Below are 18,935 nucleotides of genomic sequence, written 5' to 3' on the forward strand. Positions count from 1 at the left end.
AAAGGTCGCTGGTTTGAATTCCCGAGCCGACTAGGTGAAAAATTTGTAGATGTGCCCTTGAACAAGGCACTTTAATCTAATTGCTCCTGTAAGTGGCTCTGGATAAGCGTGTCTGCTAAAATGTAATTCTTCCTTTTCACCCCTTAAAATTAGTGTTACATTCTCTGAAACCCACCAAGCAGCAGCAAAAATGTAAACATAAAAAGCAAATGGGGAATGTCAGTAAAATGTATTTACAAATCATTCCCACTGTTAAATTGCAATGAAATAAGGCCATGTTTAAAAAGTGATCCCTCTTCAAGCAAGATCGCACATACAATAATACCCAAATGAACCCTAAGAAAGCCAGCAAAATATGCAGATAAATACTCTAACATTCCCATTGGAGGGTCCCTTCTTCAACCTCCATTCTTATGTCCCATTGCTGTGCCCATAGCCAAAAGATGAGTGTGGAGACAATGCCACTCCTTTAGGTGCTTTCTATGACGATGGGACCCTGTGTCTAAACAGGCCCTGCTTCAGCTGCAGACGGAACAGTTTGCAGTTAGCGATGCGCAGGGCTGCACAGCCCGTCTTGCACAGATCAGATGTCAGCATGGGCTTGGTGCGGTGCCACGTCCCCGAGCTACGACGGAATTCCCTCACATAGTCATAGGTTGTACCTACGCAGAGGTAGGAAAATATATATTGATATTGCCCTCAGGGGATTACCAGCTGTACACACACACACCCCCCTTTAGAGAATGTATACACACAGTACACACATACAGTAACTTGTATTTGCAAATGCTTGCCAAGTTGTTGTAATATGCTTCAGGAGTCCATTACATAACATATCATAATATTTATATTCTATTGGCACAGCCTTTAACTCACCAGTGTCTAGGTCTCCAACCACATAAATGCTGACTCCAATGGGGACAGCTCCATACACAAAGGAGGAACTGGTCTGAACACAGAGATTCTGGTCGTCCAGGTATATCCATCTGGACATAGTGTGGTTGGGCAACAAAAAAAACAAATACGATTGAAAGATGTTGATAATCTACAAACACAGTAAATATAAGGTCTCTTCATCTTTAGGTAACAAGGATACACCAAGTCTATAACCGTTCTGGCTAAAGCATTAATGAAAACAAGGACGTATTTGATCAAAGTAAGCCCTATTATTGACCTTTTCATCTCATCATGGAAAAACTCGGACTTGCAGGTGGTCATGGTGCTGGATTCTGGGTTGTCTGACTCACGGCTCCTCACGCCGCCAAACACATAGAGCTCCTGACCCACACCACACGCCACTGAGCCAAACCTGCAGGCAAAGACATCCCCAACGGAACATCAGGTCAGGGGTCACTCATCAAAAGCATAACATTAATAACACCAACACTAAACAAATCCACTACAGGAGACTTTGTTAACATTCATCTTCTGTGGTCTAAGAAGGGATGTAAATTCTACTTTAAAAATACGAGTTCATCTGGAGACGCAGCTATGCTTCTGACCTTATTCTCGACCTCTTGGGTAGAAATACAAGACAGAATGCAGTTATGTAATCTAACCTAATATATAGTCTGTATAATAAGTGCATGCAATTGTTCACTGTTAGTTTTTTAATCACTTTGGTGCAATTTTTACAATATGTGGAACTGTTCCACAACTCTTAGTTAAAATAAAATGTTATTTGTCACATGCTTCGTAGACAACAGGTGAAAATGTTTACTTACGGGTCCTTTTCCAACAATGCAGAGTTAAAGATAAGATAGAAAATCGAATAAAAAAATAAAGTAACACGAGGAATAAATACACAGTGAATAATAAAAATGACGAGTAAAAATACCATGGCTATATACAGAGTAGAAAATAACGTGGTTATATACACTGAGTGTACAAAACAGAAACACCCTCCTAATATTGAGTTGAACCCCCTTTTGCCCTCAGAACAGCCTCAATTCGTCAGAGCATGGACTCTGGTGTCGAAAGCATTCTACAGGGATGCTGGCCCATGTTGACTCCAATGCTTCCCACAGTTGTGTCAAGTTGGTTGGATGTCCTTTGGGTGGTGGACCATTCTTGATACACACAGGAAACTGCTGAGCGAGAAAAACCCAGCAGCGTTGCAGTTCCTGACACACTCAAACCGGTGCGCCTGGCACCTACTAACATACCCTGTTCAAAGGCACTTACATTTTTTTGTCTTGCCCATTCACCCTCTGAATGGCCCACATACATAATCCATGTCTCAAGGCGTAAAAACCCGTCTTTAACCCATCTCCTCCCCTTCATCTACAGTGATTGAAGTGGATTTAACAAGTGACATCAATAAGGGATCATAGACTGACCAGGTGAAAGCTATGTGATGGAAAGAGCAGATGTTCCTAATGTTTTGTACACTCAGTATACAAGGAGTACCGTACCGAGTCGATGTGCAGGGGTACGAGGTAATTTAAGTAGCTACGTACTGTACATATAGGTAGGGGTAAAGTGACTAGATAACAGGATAGATAATAGACAGTTGTAGCAGCGTATGTGGTGAGTGTGAAAGTGTGTGTTGAGGTGTCAGTGTAAGTATGTATGAGTGTGTGTGTAAAGTCCTGTGTGGGTAAAGTCCAGTGTGGGTAAAGTCCAGTGTGGGTGCATAGAGTTAGTGCAAGAGAATTAGTGCAAAAAAAGGGTCAATGCAGGTAGTCCGAGTAGCAATTTGATTAGATATTTAGAAGTCTTATGGCTTGGGGGGGTTAGAAGCTGTTCAGAGTCCTGTTGATTCCAGACTTGGTGCACTGTTACCGCTTTCTATGCGGCAAAAAATGTATTCATGAAAATGTACAGTATCAGTCAAAAGTTTGGACACACCTACTCATTCAAGGGTTTTTTCTACATTGTAGAATAATAGTGAAGACATCAAAACTATGAAATAACACATATAGAATCATGTAAACCAATAAAGTGTTAAACAAATCAAAATATATTTACATTTGAGATTCTTCAAAGTAGCCACCCTTTGCCTTGATGACAGCTTTGCACACTCTTGGCATTCTCTCAACCAGCTTCACCTGGAATGCTCTTCCAACAGTCTTGAAGGCGTTCCCACATATGCTGAGCACTTGTTGGCTGCTTTTCCTTCACTCTGTGATCAAACTCATCTATAACCATCTCAATTGGTTTGAGGTCAAGTGATTGTTGAGGCCAGGTCATCTGATGCAGCCCTTCCACTGCCTGGAGATGTGTTAGGTCATTGTCCTGTTGAAAAACAAATGAAAGTCCCACTAAGCACAATCCAGATGGAATGGCGTATCGCTGCAGAATTCTGGAGTAGCCATGCTGGTTGTGTGCCTTGAATTCTAAATAAATCAGTGTCACCAGAATAGCACCCCCACACCTCCTCGCTTCATAGTGGGAACCACACATAGTGGGAACCACACCGAGATCATCCGTTCATCTTCTCTGCGTCTCACAAAGACATTTGACTCATCAGACCAAAAGGACAGATTTCCACTGGTCTAATATCCATTGCTTGTGATTCTTGGCCCAAGCAAGTCTCTTCTTATTATTATTGGTTTACTGTAGTAGTGGTTTCTTTGCAGCAATTCGACCATGAATGCCTGATTCACGCAGTCTCCTCTGAACAGTTGATGTTGAGATGTGTCTGTTACTTGAACTCTGTGAAGCATTTATTTGGGTTGCAATCTGAAGTGCAGTTAACTCTAATGAACTTATCCTCTGCAGCAGAGGTAACTCGGGGTCTTCCTTTCCTGAGAGCCAGTTTCATCATACGCTTGATGGTTTTTGCGACTGCAATTAAAGAAACGTTCAAAGTTCTTTAAATTACCTGACCTTCATGTCTTAAAGTAATGATGGACTGTCGTTCCTCTTTGCTTATTTGAGCTGTTCTTGCCATAATATGGACTTGGTCTTTCACCAAATAGGGCTATCTTCTGTATACCACCCCTACCATGTCACAACACAACTGATTGGCTCAAACGTATTAAGGAAAGAAATTCCACAAATGAACTGTTAATTGAAATGCATTCCAGATAACTACCTCATGAAGCTGGATGAGAGAATGCCAAGATTGTGCAAAGCTGTCATCAGGGCAAAGCGTGGCTACTTTGAAGAATCTAAAATATATTTTGATTTGTTTAACACTTTTTTGGTTATTACATGATTAAATATGTGTTATTTCATAGTTTGTCTTCACTATTATTCTACAATTTTGTATTGTAAAAAGAAAGAAAAACCCTGGAATGAGTAGGTGTGTCAAAACCTTTGACTAGTTCTGTATGTCTGTAAAGTATAAACATAAAAAGTACGATATATACTCGAATGTACTACTATGATGACTATTGTAAACTTGCTGTGAAGTAAAATCATATCTGACAAGATCAGACATGTACCGTATGTAACAAATCAAAGTGTATTGGTTTGTGTACACAGATTAGCAGGTGTTACAGCAGCTGCAGCGAAATGCTTGTGTTTCTAGGTCACTACAATATCAAATAATCCAGAAAGTCCAAAACAAGAAAGAAATGCATCCCCTAAACATGTATCCAAAAGGCCATGGACGAGGCATGGAATGATTTCAATCCAGACCTACAGTGTGTCAGGCTTGGACTCGCCATGCCAAAAGGGTTTTCCCCAGGTGCATGAACAATGAGGATATTTACTGCAATTTCAATGAGAACCTTTGGCCAAATGCTCAAGACAGGCTTGCTGCAAACTAGTGCCTGCTAAACATGATGTTTCTTTAATTTGATTACATTGCTTTTTGCCATTCTCAGTGCAGGTGGTACATAAAGCCCTGAAATCCTTAGATCAGAGAAAGCCTGCAGGTCCTGATCTTCTGGATCCCTGCTTTTTAAATCTGGCAGCTGACTTCATAGCTGAACCACTTTCATATCTGTTCAATCCAACCCTGGAATGTAATGGAATTCCAAAGATTTGGAAATCAGCATTTGTCCTACCACTATTAAAAAAGGGGGAGATCAAACTCTTAAATAATTATAGGCCAATCTCAAAGCTGTCACCCCTGGTGAACAGCTAAGAGTTTTTATTTACTAACTGTATTTTATCAATGTACCAATCGGACTTCAGGAAGAAGCATAGCACAGCAGCCATGAAGGTTTTAAATGATATCACTGAAGCCCTTGACAAAAAACAGCACTGTGTCTCACTTTTTATTGATCTCTCTAAGGCTTTTGATAAAGTTGATCATGCTATACTAAGGCAGAGATTGTCGAGTATAGGCCTTTTGGAGCATGCAGTTGCATGGTTTGCTAACTATCTGTCTGATAGAATTTGATGGGCTCATGTCTGTTAAACTGTCTGTCTGTAATGGTGTACCCCAAGGCTCTGTACTTGGTCCTCTCTTATTCACTATTTATATAAATAATTTAGACAAAGTTGTTCAAAATGCGCAACTTCATTTCTATGCTGATGATACTGTAATTTACTGTTGTGCCTCATCTCTTACAAAAGCTTTCCAGAACTTGCAAACGGCTTTTTATACTGTTCAACATACCTTGTGTCAATTGAAGCTTATCCTCAATACACAGCTTATCCTCAATACTGACAAAACTAAACTAATGGTGTTTTCTAAAGCAAGAAATAGACCTCTGAACTTTTCACCCATTATTACCTGTCAGGGCAATGAGATTGAGACTGTAACCTCATAAATATCTTGGAATTTTAATTGATGACAGCCTCTTAAATTGCATATTCAACAACTTACAAAAAAATGGAAGCTGAAATTGGGATTTTATTTTAGGAATAAGGCCTGTTTTTCTTTTGAAGCCAGAAGGAGGTAAGTATCAGCTACATTTATGCCTTTACTAGAATATGGGGATATTTTATATATGAATGCTTCCGCTCAGTGTTTGAGATTAATTGACAGCCTTTACCATGGCACTTTGAGATTTATTTTAAACTGCAAATCCCTTACGCACCACTGCGTATACCAGGGTTGGCTGGCCTTCTCTAGTCACTCGTAGGCTCAGTCACTGGTATACTTTTAATTTACAAAGCCATTTTGGGTTTACTACCTTTTTATTTGGGCATTTTTATTGTTCAGAAATGTGGTGTGTACTCTCTTTGTTCGCTGGACTTTATCCTGCTAACTTTTCCAAATGTCCGAACTGAATTTGGTAAAAGGGCTTTTATGTACTCTGCGTCATCGTCTTGGAACACCTTACAAAATACTTTTAAATTGGAAGAACTTGTCCCGATTGGTATTTTTAAATCACTGATGAATGATCTTGAGACTGATTCCCTGACCTGTCAATGTTTTTAATTAGCTGTTTTTGATTTTGTTATACTCTTGTGAATTATACTAGATTACTTGTAGTTTTTCATGTTGTTTGTCTGTAATTTTTGTAATGACTTGGTGCTGCCTATCTTGGCCAGGACGCTCTTGAAAAAGAGATTTTAAATCTCAATGAGCCCTTCCTGTTTAAATAAAGGTTAAATAAAAATAAAATACAAATTGTGAAAGATGACCACACATGGGATAGAGATGATGGAAATGTGATGTTCAGTAGTGCAAGTGTATTGCCTAATGTGAAAACAGTGTAATGTACTGTAATTTACAGGACTGTAGCATACTACATTACATGTTTTGCTATTAGATGAACTGGTTGTTAAAATAACTAAATTGAGAAGATATCATTATGTTGTGGTGATTAAACCAATGTACTCATTATATTTCACAGTAAACTCATATTTTGGATCAATGGTTGTGTGGTGAAAGATGTCTACAAACAAAATTAATGCACAATGAAAGATTTGAATGTAAGAATGGCTGCGTTACAAGTTACCAGTTTGGAGTTTCGTACTAACACGGAACCCAAACCGGCTGCGCGCGTGCGCTATCGTGCATACATTTATTTTGTCCCCCTACACCAAACGCGATCACGACACGCAGGTTAAAATATCAAAACAAACTCTGAACCAATTATATTAATTTGGGGACATGTCAAAAAGCATTAAACATGTATGGCAATTTAGCTAGCTAGCTTGCGCTTGCTAGCTAACGTTAATTTGTCCTATTTAGCTAGCTAATTTGTCCTGGGATATAAACATTGAGTTGTTATTTTACCTGAAATGCACAAGGACCTCTACTCCGACAATTAATCCACACATAAAACGGCCAACCGAATCGTTTCTAGTCATCTCTCCTCCTTCCAGGCTTTTTCATCTTTGAACTTATATGGTGATCGCATCTAAACTTTCTTTGTATTACCACGACAACCCGCAACAAAATTTGTCTTTCAATCACCCACGTGGGTATAACCAATGAGGAGATGGCACGTGGGTACCTGCTTCTATAAACCAATAAGGAGATGGGAGAGGCAGGACTTGCAGCGCGATCTGCGTCAGAAATAGGAACGACTTCGTCGCAGACGCTCGTTTTTACGCGCGAGCAGTGTGGGTGCAATAATTGAATAACATGGATTTCAAAATGTATTTTGCGACTGCACGCGACGTGTCCGGTCTGGTCAGCATGTAAGAGTTTAGAAAATAGTACAAAAGCAATAAAAAAAAACAGTATTACAATGTATAAATGTGTTACTTGAGAGGTGAAGCCAAAGGCTATTTTCAATCTAAATGTGGACAATAAAGTTGAATCATTTCTAAAGTAAAACCTGACATCTGACAGGTAAAATATATACAGTGGGGAGAACAAGTATTTGATACACTGCCGATTTTGCAGGTTTTCCTACTTACAAAGCATGTAGAGGTCTGTAATTTTTATCATAGGTACACTTCAACTGTGAGAGACGGAATCTAAAACAAAAATCCAGAAAATCACATTGTATGATTTTTAAATAATTAATTTGCATTTTATTGCATGACATAAGTATTTGATCACCTACCAACCAGTAAGAATTCCGGCTCTCACAGACCTGTTAGTTTTTCTTTAAGAAGCCCTCCTGTTCTCCACTCATTACCTGTATTAACTGCACCTGTTTGAACTCGTTACCTGTATAAAAGACACCTGTCCACACACAATCAAACAGATTCCAACCTCTCCACAATGGCCAAGACCAGAGAGCTGTGTAAGGACATCAGGGATAAAATTGTAGACCTGCACAAGGCTGGGATGGGCTACAGGACAATAGGCAAGCAGCTTGGTGAGAAGGAAACAACTGTTGGCGCAATTATTAGAAAATGGAAGAAGTTCAAGATGACGGTCAATCACCCTCGGTCTGGGGCTCCATGCAAGATTTCACCTCGTGGGGCATCAATGATCATGAGGAAGGTGAGGGATCAGCCCAGAACTACACGGCAGGACCTGGTCAATGACCTGAAGAGAGCTGGGACCACAGTCTCAAAGAAAACCATTAGTAACACACTACGCCGTCATGGATTAAAATCCTGCAGCGCACGCAAGGTCCCCCTGCTTAAGCCAGTGCATGTCCAGGCCTGTCTGAAGTTTGCCAATGACCATCTGGATGATCCAGAGGAGGAATGGGAGAAGGTCATGTGGTCTGATGAGACAAAAATAGAGCTTTTTGGTCTAACTCCACTCGCCGTGTTTGGAGGAAGAAGAAGTATGAGTACAACCCCAAGAACACCATCCCAACCGTGAAGCATGGAGGTGGAAACATCATTCTTTGGGGATGCTTTTCTGCAAAGGGGACAGGACGACTGCACCGTATTGAGGGGAGGATGGATGGGGCCATGTATCGCGAGATCTTGGCCAACAACCTCCTTCCCTCAGTAAGAGCATTGAAGATGGGTCGTGGCTGGGTCTTCCAGCATGACAACGACACGAAGCACACAGCCATGGCAACTAAGGAGTGGCTCCGTTTTTTATTTATTTTATTTTACCGTTATTTTACCAGGTAAGTTGACTGAGAACACGTTCTCATTTGCAGCAACGACCTGGGGAATAGTTACAGGGGAGAGGAGGGGGATGAATGAGCCAATTGTAAACTGGGGATTATTAGGTGACCGTGATGGTTGAGGGCCAGATTGGGAATTTAGCCAGGACACCGGGGTTAACACCCCTACTCTTACGATAAGTGCCATGGGATCTTTAATGACCTCAGAGAGTCAGGACACCCGTTTAACGTCCCATCCGAAAGACGGCACCCTACACAGAGCAGTGTCCCCAATCACTGCCCTGGGGCATTGGGATCTTTGTTTAGACCAGAGGAAAGAGTGCCTCCTACTGGCCCTCCAACACCACTTCCAGCAGCACCTGGTCTCCCATCCAGGGACTGACCAGGACCAACCCTGCTTAGCTTCAGAAGCAAGCCAGCAGTGGTATGCAGGGTGGTATGCTGCTGTAAGAAGCATCTCAAGGTCCTGGAGTGGCCTAGCCAGTCTCCAGACCTGAACCCAATAGAAAATCTTTGGAGGGAGCTGAAAGTCCGTATTGCCCAGCGACAGCCCCGAAACCTGAAGGATCTGGAGAAGATCTGTAGGGAGGAGTGGGCCAAAATCCCTGCTGCAGTGTGTGCAAACCTAGTCAAGAACTACAGGAAATGTATGATCTCTGTAATTGCAAACAAAGGTTTCTGTACCAAATATTAAGTTCTGCTTTTCTGATGTATCAAATACTTATGTCATGCAATAAAATGCAAATTAATTACTTAAAAATCATACAATGTGATTTTCTGGATTTTTGTTTTAGATTCCGTCTCTCATAGTTGAAGTGTACCTATGATAAAAATGACAGACCTCTACATGCTTTGTAAGTAGGAAAACCTGCAAAATCGGCAGTGTATCAAATACTTGTTCTCCCCACTGTATATACACACACAGTGGGGTCGTAAATTGACACCCTTGATAAAGATTAGCAATAATGACTGTATAAAATAAATAATTCAAATACTGAGCTGTATTGTATGCAAAATAAACTGGTAAGTTATATATTTTTTATACTAATACAATTGCTCAAAGAAAATAACTTTGTTTAACAAGTAATATTTATTTTTCTCAAAAAGGTAGGGGTCAAAATTATTGACACCCGTTTTCACCTTGCGAGGATAATGGCACTGAGCCCTTTTGTAAAATATTTTATGAGTGGTAGAACACATTGAAAAGATCTTAGACGATTACTCCATACAGAATCCTTCCAGATCCTTGATATCCTTCCTCTGTACTTATGGACTGCCCTCTTCAATTCAAACCACAGGTTTTCAATGGGTTTCAAGTCCGGAGCAAAATGTTGATTTTGTGGCCAATTAACAATTTCTTTGTGGATTTGTATGTGTACTTGGGGTAATAGTCTTTCTGGAAGATCCATCTGCAGCCAAGTTTCAGCCTCCTGGCAGAGGCATCCAGGTCTTTGCCTAAAATATCCTGGTACTGGCTAAAGTTAATGATGCCGTTGACCTTAAAAAAAGGCCCAATGCAGACATTTCTATATCAATATCAAACCATTTCTGGGTAACAATTAAATACCGTACTAACCACATCTACAGTTTTTATACGAGTAAAGTTATACCATATAAAATAAAATGATGACAGCTGTGATGGAAACAGGAAGTTTCAGTACAATTTCATAGATGCAGACAGATCATTTGTTCGTTCAACAATATGCGATTTTTTTGGTGTGTAAAATAAATTATGCAAGAAATGGTGATGGAAACCAAGTGCAAATAGTGATATAATAACCATCATATCGATGTGATTTTGTAGTCATGCGATGATATGGTGTGTGCTCCTCCCACTACGACTCGGGAAACCATGCAGTTTAAATTAGGCTACAGATGAAATAAGTTAATATGAACTTCACAGGGTGGTGAAAGTGCATGGTATTAACTTGATGCTTCTTTCCAATAAAATGTCGAGGATCTTATTCTGGTGACATGATGAACGATGCTTGACTGCCATTTTGACAAATAAAAACGTTTTTGAATTTATCCATAATCTCATCATGTAGAAAAGCTTACCCCCACTGTATCTGCGAGCTGTTGGCTAGAGTGCACATGCCAAGAACAGAGTAGGTATATTTGCTATTTAACGCAACAATTTGTGACAAAACTACCGGTAGAGTTGAAAATGCAATGGAAACACATTGAGCCAGTGGCAACCCGTCATTCAGGGCAGGTGGGGCAGAGACACATTAATACGTGTCACATATCAGTTTGCAAACAATGTAAAAAATATATATACATCATTGAGTTAGTAAAGCAGCATACAAACATGGTCTCTTTTTTGTTTTCTTGAGTAAGGCAGCTCCAAAATGCAGGCGTTTCAGCCTAGCTCAGTGCTTTCGGTGTTGGTGGGGCAAGACAGCAGAAAATACGGAGCATTGCGCCGTGATTGCCTCAGTGTTCTGTCACTCATGGGGACACTATATCAGAGCCAAGTCTAAGGGTAGACCTCAAAAATTCTAGCCCGTTGGGTGCTGCATTAGAAGTGCCCATCGAAGAAGGCTCAAGGTCTTTGGCCACAGATAAAATGATGTCAAATCACATTATATCTACAGTAGCTTTGATTGGACTGATCATGTCAACATCATACTTACACAATCTTAGCTAGCAGTCATCATGAATCAAGCCGACAATCTACTTGCAAATCCTTTTTAATCCTTGTCATATGCTCATCGGCCATGGACATAAACATTACTCAAGTTGGAAATCGCAAATTTAACAATGAGTGGTTTGGAAGGAATAAGTGGCTAACTGCAAGCATTGCAAAGCAATCATTAGCCTGCTATTCAGTGGAGTGGCTATGTGGTCTCAAGTCTAAGGGTCTCTTTTCCTAGTTTAAAATGATAAAAATTCAACATTGGCCATGCTGTCAATGAAGCATGATTTGTGTCACGCTCAAAACAACTGTTAACTCTGAACTGCAAAATCTGACTTTAGGGAGTTCAAGACAACTGGGAACTCGGGGAAAAACTAGCAAAGACTGGGAAAAAACGTTTAGAATTTTCCTCCAACTCGGAATTGTAAATCCGGAACTCAAGCCTTTTTCTAGAGCTACGACCTGAAGATCACTGACATCATCATGATTCAACTTTTTTTTTCTTTATTTGAGTTCCCAGTTGTCTTGAAAGCACCATAAATCCAGAGAATGGCAGACTGATGACAGAGTTTGATGACAAAATTTGCCCACCAAGGACCGCCGCGCCACCTTCCTGTTCAAGTGAGCACAGCACAACAATGTGAGTCCAAAAATGTCTTGTATGTTGCTGCATAAATTATGTAATATGCCAGGGAGATATGTATACTGTAGCTAAGAAAGTAATACTAAGAGTATGTTGTACAGTAAGCTGTTAGTAGCCCATGTGCCTCACCCTAATAATTTGATCTATTTTCACCTCCTAATTTTGCCTACTGTTCTGACTTGGTGATGCACATATGACCTGTTTTTGAGAAATGTAATCATTGAATATTGTAATTGGTCTGCTTATAGGCCCCCTTTATTTATCCTACGGTTCTGACTTGGTGTACAGGGAGAACACTGTAAGAGCAGCCCATGTACTGAATTATGTTGCTGTACATTTCAAAAGTGCTGAACAAATAGTTATATTGACTACGTCCGTCCTAGCTCCCTCATTAATGTCTTAATCGAAATGACTGATTGCCTCTTATCCGCATAGTTTGTACAATTAATGTATTGTTTAGTGTTTAGTGGCTTTGCTGGCATGCAGCCCACTTAATGTTTTTTTCCCCCCACCAAGATTTACATGCTAAAACATCAAAGATCCACCACCATATTTTACAGTAGGTATGGGGTTCTTTTCTGCGTGTGCATTCTCATTTCGACGCCAAACTTACCACTGGTGGGCGTGGCCAAAGAGCTCTATTTTCATGTCATCTGACCAAAGCACTAGTTCCAATCCAAGTGTCAATGTCATTTAACAAACTCCAGGCATTTTCATTTGTTGGATGACATGAAAATTGAGCTCTTTGACCATGCACACTAGTTGACGAAGGACATCAAGGATCTGGAAGGATTCTGTATGGAGGAATGGTCTATGATCCTCCCAATGTGTTCTCTAACTCATAAAACATTTTAGAAAAAATGGTCATTGCTGTTATCCTCACAAAGTGAGATATTGAAAGTAATTGAAAACAGGAGAGAAAAAAACTATATTACTTGTTAGACAAAATACATTTCTCTGAGCAATTGTATTAGTATAAAATACTTTTTTGGCATATAATATAGCTCAGTACTTATTTTACATAGTAATTTTTTCAAATTTTTATCAAGGGTTTCAATTTCCAACCCCACTGCATATAATGTATATTCATATTCAAACTACTGACTTGATTATGTACCTTCTCTCTTTCAAAGGGCAGATTGCAGTCCACTGCTGGGTCTTTGGATCATAAGATTCTACTGAGTCGTACAGCTTTCCATATGACCCACCACCCATGGCATAGATCTTCTTCTTCATGGTGGCATAGCAGCCAACCTAAGGAGAGGAGAGATCGTTGGGCAAGTGGTGAGAGATTTGGAGAGGATGCAATTTGTGAATGTGTTTGTTATACATTTCAGTTGGAAGCCGGAAATGTTCATGTCATGTCACACCTTGCGGACCATGGTCATGCTGGTTTGGGTGGTCCAGGTGTTGTAGTGAGGGTCGAACACCTCCACAGTCAGGAGCTCCATGTCCTCTTCCTCTCCTCCCAACACATAGATCATCCCATCCAGCTCTGCAACACCAAAGTTCTGCCTCGCCTGACCAAACAAATGGCAGAAGCCTCAATAATGCTGAGAAACATTGACCCCTGGTGGCATCACTTTGAACTATAACACACTTTAGGAGGGTAGAGAAGAACAAAACAAAAAATGGCTACCCGTGGGAGTATACAAGTAAAAAAGAACAGATGGAACACTTGACAGATTAAATAAAGTGTAATGTATGTACATACCACAATAATCACTTTAGTTCAGTGGAAGACATTTATTTTGTCTACATAACCAATTGAAGTGAGAACTTCAGATGATACGACTTGAAATGTCTATGAAACAAGCGGGTTGAATGGTGCTAATGAAAAGGTTGAAAGGATTGCAAAGAGAAAAACGTTGCAGTTTTTAATGTTGTGTGGAGTAGTACTGTAGAATACCTGTTTCATGGAAGGAATGGGGGTCCAAGTGTTTGTGTTTGGGTCATATTTCTCGCCACTGCTCAGGACTGTCTTGGTTTCATCCATGCCACCCATCACAAAGAGATGGCCCTCTGAGAGGACAAAGAATGGGGTTAATCCATTGTTGATTACTAAGACTAGGTTAGGTTTGCCTTACATGAGAATTGTTGGAGCTATCAACTAATCATTAGCTGCCATGAAGACTGCACTGTGTATAAGTATGTGCATATGTAACAGTAAAACTGGATCCAATACCAACCTGCTGCCAGCACCCCATGCCCTATTCGCCCAATGCTCATTGGTTCCAGCTCGATCCACAGCTGGCGGTTTGGGTCATAGAGTGGACACATGCAGCGTACCATGGCTGACGGCTTCCTCGTTCTAAACAGGAACCAGATAACAGGACGTCAATTGTGGTCAGTCCTGTTGGTTTTTATCTCTGACACACTGGCTCCTTCTCTAACCTCATCCTCTGTCTGTGTGTCACCAGAACACCCCTTCAACTTTACTTACTTGTATAGTCTCCTCAATCTCCATGTGCTCTATCAGTAGATCAACCACACACTATACTCAGTTTTCCCCTTCCTGTCCATAATACATTCTCTTCTTGCTTGTCATAACTTGCAGTTATCTGAATGTTTTGCATGAATTTCCATTACAAACTGTTTATCTATCAAGCATGTGCACAAAACCACAGCATATTGCAAAATAAGAATCAATGTGTTATGACCACATTGTATGATTCATATACAATGCCTTCAGAAAATATTCACACCCTTGACTTTTTCCACATTTCATTGTGTTACAGCCTGAATTTAAAATTGATTACATTTTTGTCACTGTCCTACACACAATACCCCATAATGTCAAAGTATAATGATGTTTTTGGAAACTTTTATAAATTAATTTAAAATGGGAAGCTGAAATTTCAACCCCTATATTAATGGCAAGCCTAAATAAGTTCAGGAGTAAAAATGTTCTTAACAAGTGACAGACAAGGAAGGTTTTCCAATGCACCCATTGATAGATTTAAAAAAAAGAAGACATTGAATATCCCTTTGAGCATTGTGAAGTTATTAATTACACTTTACATGGTGTATCAATACACCCACTCACTACAAAGATACAGGCATCCTTCCTAACTCAGTTGGCAGAGGGGAAGGAAACCACTCAGGGATTTCACCATGAGGCCAATGGTGACTTTAAAACAGTTACAGAGTTTAATGGCTGTGAAAGGAAAAAACTGAGGACAGATCAACAACATTGTAGTTACTCCACAATACTAACCTAATTGACAGAGTGAAAAGGAAGCCTGTACAGAATACAAATATTCCAAAACATGCATCACTAAAGTAACACTGAAAAGAATGTGGCAAAGCAATTAACTTTTTTCCCTGAAAACAAAGTGTTATGAGTACCACTCTCCATATTTACAAGCATAGTGATGGCTGCATCATGTTATGGGTATGCTTATAATTGTTAAGGACTGGGGAGTTAATCAGGATTTTTTTTTTAAACGGAATGGAGCTAAGCACAGGCAAAATCCTAGAGGAAAACCTGGTTCAGTCTGCTTTCCACCAGACACTGGGAGATGAATTTGACAGAGCTTAAAGAATATTGATAAAGAATAATGGCAATCCAGGTGTGGAAAGCTCTTAGAGACTTACCCAGAAAGACTCACAGCTGTAATCGTTGCCGAAGGTGCTTCTAAAAACGATTGACTCAGGGGTGTGAATACTTATGTAAATAAGATATTTCTGTATTCATTTTCCATGAATTTGCTAACATTTCTAAAAACATGTTTTCACTTTATCATTATTATGGGGTATTGTGTGTAGATGGGTGAGAGAAAAAAAAGTTATCCATTTTGAATTCAGGCTGTAACACAACAAAATGTGGAATAAGTCAAGGGGTATTAATACTTTCTGAAGGCACTGTACACATTCAACAGCATAGACATTTATGTCTGGACATCGTCCCAGAGTAAGAGACTTAGAAGATACTCACACTCTCTCCTCCCCCCCTACAGTGACAATGCACTCAGAGTAGCCACGAGGTTTGAAGGCGGCTAAAAGAGCCTCGCCCTGCAGTGTTGCGCCCCCCAGTGGAGCGTTGCAGTACTCCCGGATCACCTCCCTCATCAAGGGCTCTCCTAACATCTGCTCCCTCAGGTAACCCTGGTCCAGCCCCTGGATCCACACTGATGACATCACCTCTCTCATGTGCACCTGGAAGGGGGGGGACACACACCAAGAAGATGTTACTCAGGGGATAAGCCAAAAGGCCAATAGTAATGCATAGGCAAATTGTGTGCGAAAAACACGTTCCTTCAAATGATTTAGTAGTCTTCGACCATAATTGTAGTAATTCTACAGCCATGCTTTAGGCAGACGTCTGTATCACACCCGGCTGTATCACATCCAGCCGTGATTGGGAGTCCCATAGGGCGGCACACAATTGGCCCAGCGTCGTCTGGGTTTGGCCAGGGTAGGCCTTTATTGTAAATAAGAATTTGTTCTTAACTGACTTGTCTAGTTAAATAAAAAAATACAAACAGACAGAAATAAGGGCAGGACCACTACCCTAGTAGTAGAACAGGCCCTCACCCTCCGTTCCTCCAGGTCATGGCCAAGCCAGCGCACGACAGCCTCCAGGACATGTTTCTCATTGCCCACGTTGAGCTTGTCCATCGACAGGATCTCACACAGCCGGTCTGGAGGTAACTCCTTGAACTCCTCCGTGACGGCCACATCACAGAAATGTGTCTGAAGGAAGTCTGTGGCAGCATGGTGAACATGGTGCAGGCAGTAATGTAGAGAGAAAAGCCGGATCCCAATGCAGTTCTCTGCAGCAATGCAGCTCTCCAGGAACTGGCAGCACAGGGACTTCAGGTCTGTCAAGAGCAGCAGGTCAGCAGCCTGGACCATATCCTGAATGGTGTCCTCACTCAGACTGATCTACACACAGACAACAAGGAGCGGGATGGAAGGAGAAGTGTAACATCAGGATTGTTCTACGTATCATAATATGTTTTTGAATATTATACAATTCTAAAATAGATATGAATAGGAATATGAATTCTCTCAAAAGAGTTAGGCATATAACCTACTGGACAATATCGGTACTGGCAATTTAAAAACCAGTATAAGAATCACACGTACTGGTCAGTTTTAAGTAATCTGTTCACCTTACTGTAGACCTACTACATATTTGCATACTGCTTACCTCCCCACTAAAGATGTAGTCCAAGATCTGCTTCATGATAGTGACAGAGATTCCCTGGAGCTCAATGGTGTACATGGATCCATCTTCCTTTGGAGGGTTGTAGTTCAGCTTTGTTCTATGGGATGTCAGAATACTGTATCAGAATGACAGGAAAGGGCACTGTCGGTCTGCAAAGCACAGAGTGGGACACACCCTTGACAGCTAGTAAACAATGTTACATAACTAGCCCTGTCAAAAAATGTTTTTAACCATGGCATGTCCAGTGGCGGTTCTAGACCATTTCAACTGGGGGGGGCCAAGTTGGGGGCCAGTTGTACTGTTAGAGGGGCCAGTTACATTAGACTTTATTGTTGTCATATCATTTTCTTCACTGCATTGCAGGCATTAGCAGGCAAAAGACAATGTTAATAATCATTCAACAATTTATTTACATTTTCTGTCTAATAACAGATGTAAAAAAAGAAAGATAGCAAAAATGAGTTATGTAAAAATGATTTCATACTCATACTAGTGGGCATGTCAAAAGCCATAGCTGATTACCTGATATATGGACTAGCCGCAGCCAAAATGTTTTTCTGGACTGGAATCTTTTCCCCTTCCAGTACTAACACTGCGTCCTGGAAGCATTGTTCTATCCAGAAGGAGCGAAGGGCCTTGAGAAGTTTCTGAGAGTGTTGAGGGTCCGATACCACCGAACCTGCAGCGCTTACCACTGGATCAGAGGTGGACATTGTGTACCTACAGATGAAAAACCCGTCATTATTAACACAGCTGCCCGGATGAGGGCACAGAGAATAAATCAATTTAGCCGGCCAATGTTAGTTTCACTCAGGATTAGTCTACGTAGGCTAGGCTAACGTCAGCATAATACATGAGTTACTGTAGCAATAAGAAATGACTGAACTGAATTGTTGGCTGAATATTAAAAGTGACATCGTTACACTTGGTAGGGTCACACACATTTCAATAAAAACGGACAGGTTTCGGCGACATGCATAGCTAACTAACGTTATAATACTTTACCGCTAGCTAGCTGGACATAAACAAAGAACAGGGTGCGTCCCAATTCACAGTAGCATTACGTTACCTTGCATGGACCACCACAAATCAGAGGCAGACAGCGAGTTACTGTAAAGTAGGCGTGAAGAAGCTTTCAGCAGGCTCCAATGAAAAACGTTTAATGGCCTTCCTTTTGAGCAAACCATACATTAATTGGAGCAATCACAGACCTGCGAGAGATATATGTTGAATCCTTCCTTTCACCTTTCCGCTTTCAAACAGATTAGTGTGTGCACCATTGATTGACATTATATATGAAGATGTAAATCTCGAGGAAGAAAGGTTGGATACATCTTCAAAGTAATCGAACAGAGCCCAAATGTACTGTATTTAGGATCCGCCCATGTTACGCCCACAAAAAAGCTCTACAGTGTTTTCACACAGATGGTCCACGCGCATGTGTCGGAGAGGCAATAATGCGGCATTTATAACCAAAAGGAAAGGTAGTAATTACCATTGGTGAAGTCGTAAATACCAGTTAAATGCATTCATATGCCTTGAACTCGTTTAGAAACGCCGATTGGCGGATGGCCAACAAGCTGTGTCAACCATGAACTAAACGTTCGTCTATTATCCTTGTAAACAAATGGTAGTGTTCAAAAA

The 18,935-nt window shown here is 40.7% G+C and overlaps 1 protein-coding gene across 8 annotated transcripts; it reads right to left on the minus strand.

Moving 5' to 3' along the window:
* Window positions 1-209: 209 nt before the first annotated feature.
* Window positions 210-18,671, minus strand: LOC139539826 (gigaxonin-like). Of its 8 annotated transcripts, none has more exons than XM_071343154.1 (12): window positions 18,361-18,671; window positions 17,814-18,011; window positions 17,274-17,388; window positions 16,655-17,005; window positions 16,056-16,276; window positions 14,308-14,429; window positions 14,028-14,140; window positions 13,489-13,638; window positions 13,236-13,372; window positions 1,175-1,309; window positions 877-986; window positions 210-662 (listed from the first exon to the last, which is right to left on the minus strand). In XM_071343154.1, exons 2-12 carry the CDS (start codon window positions 18,002-18,004, stop codon window positions 481-483), a joined length of 1,827 nt encoding a protein of 608 aa, XP_071199255.1. In that variant the 5' UTR covers window positions 18,005-18,011; window positions 18,361-18,671; the 3' UTR covers window positions 210-480. The 8 variants fall into 8 exon arrangements, with proteins under 8 accessions (XP_071199255.1, XP_071199253.1, XP_071199249.1 ...); XM_071343152.1 differs by having other exon boundaries at window positions 13,224-13,372; XM_071343148.1 differs by having other exon boundaries at window positions 13,224-13,372; window positions 17,274-17,406; window positions 18,361-18,658.
* Window positions 18,672-18,935: the final 264 nt, after the last annotated feature.

This window comes from Salvelinus alpinus, chromosome 15 (genome assembly GCF_045679555.1).
Source record: "Salvelinus alpinus chromosome 15, SLU_Salpinus.1, whole genome shotgun sequence".
NCBI lineage: Eukaryota > Metazoa > Chordata > Actinopteri > Salmoniformes > Salmonidae > Salvelinus > Salvelinus alpinus.

Excerpts from the sequence above, each read along its gene's own strand:
- LOC139539826 (XM_071343147.1), bottom strand. Across the intron at positions 16,277-16,654 it reads ATGACCTGGAGGAACGGAGG|GTGCACATGAGAGAGGTGAT; the intron begins GTGAGGGCCTGT and ends CCCCCCTTCCAG. Across the intron at positions 663-876 it reads GGTTGGAGACCTAGACACTG|GTACAACCTATGACTATGTG; the intron begins GTGAGTTAAAGG and ends ACCTCTGCGTAG.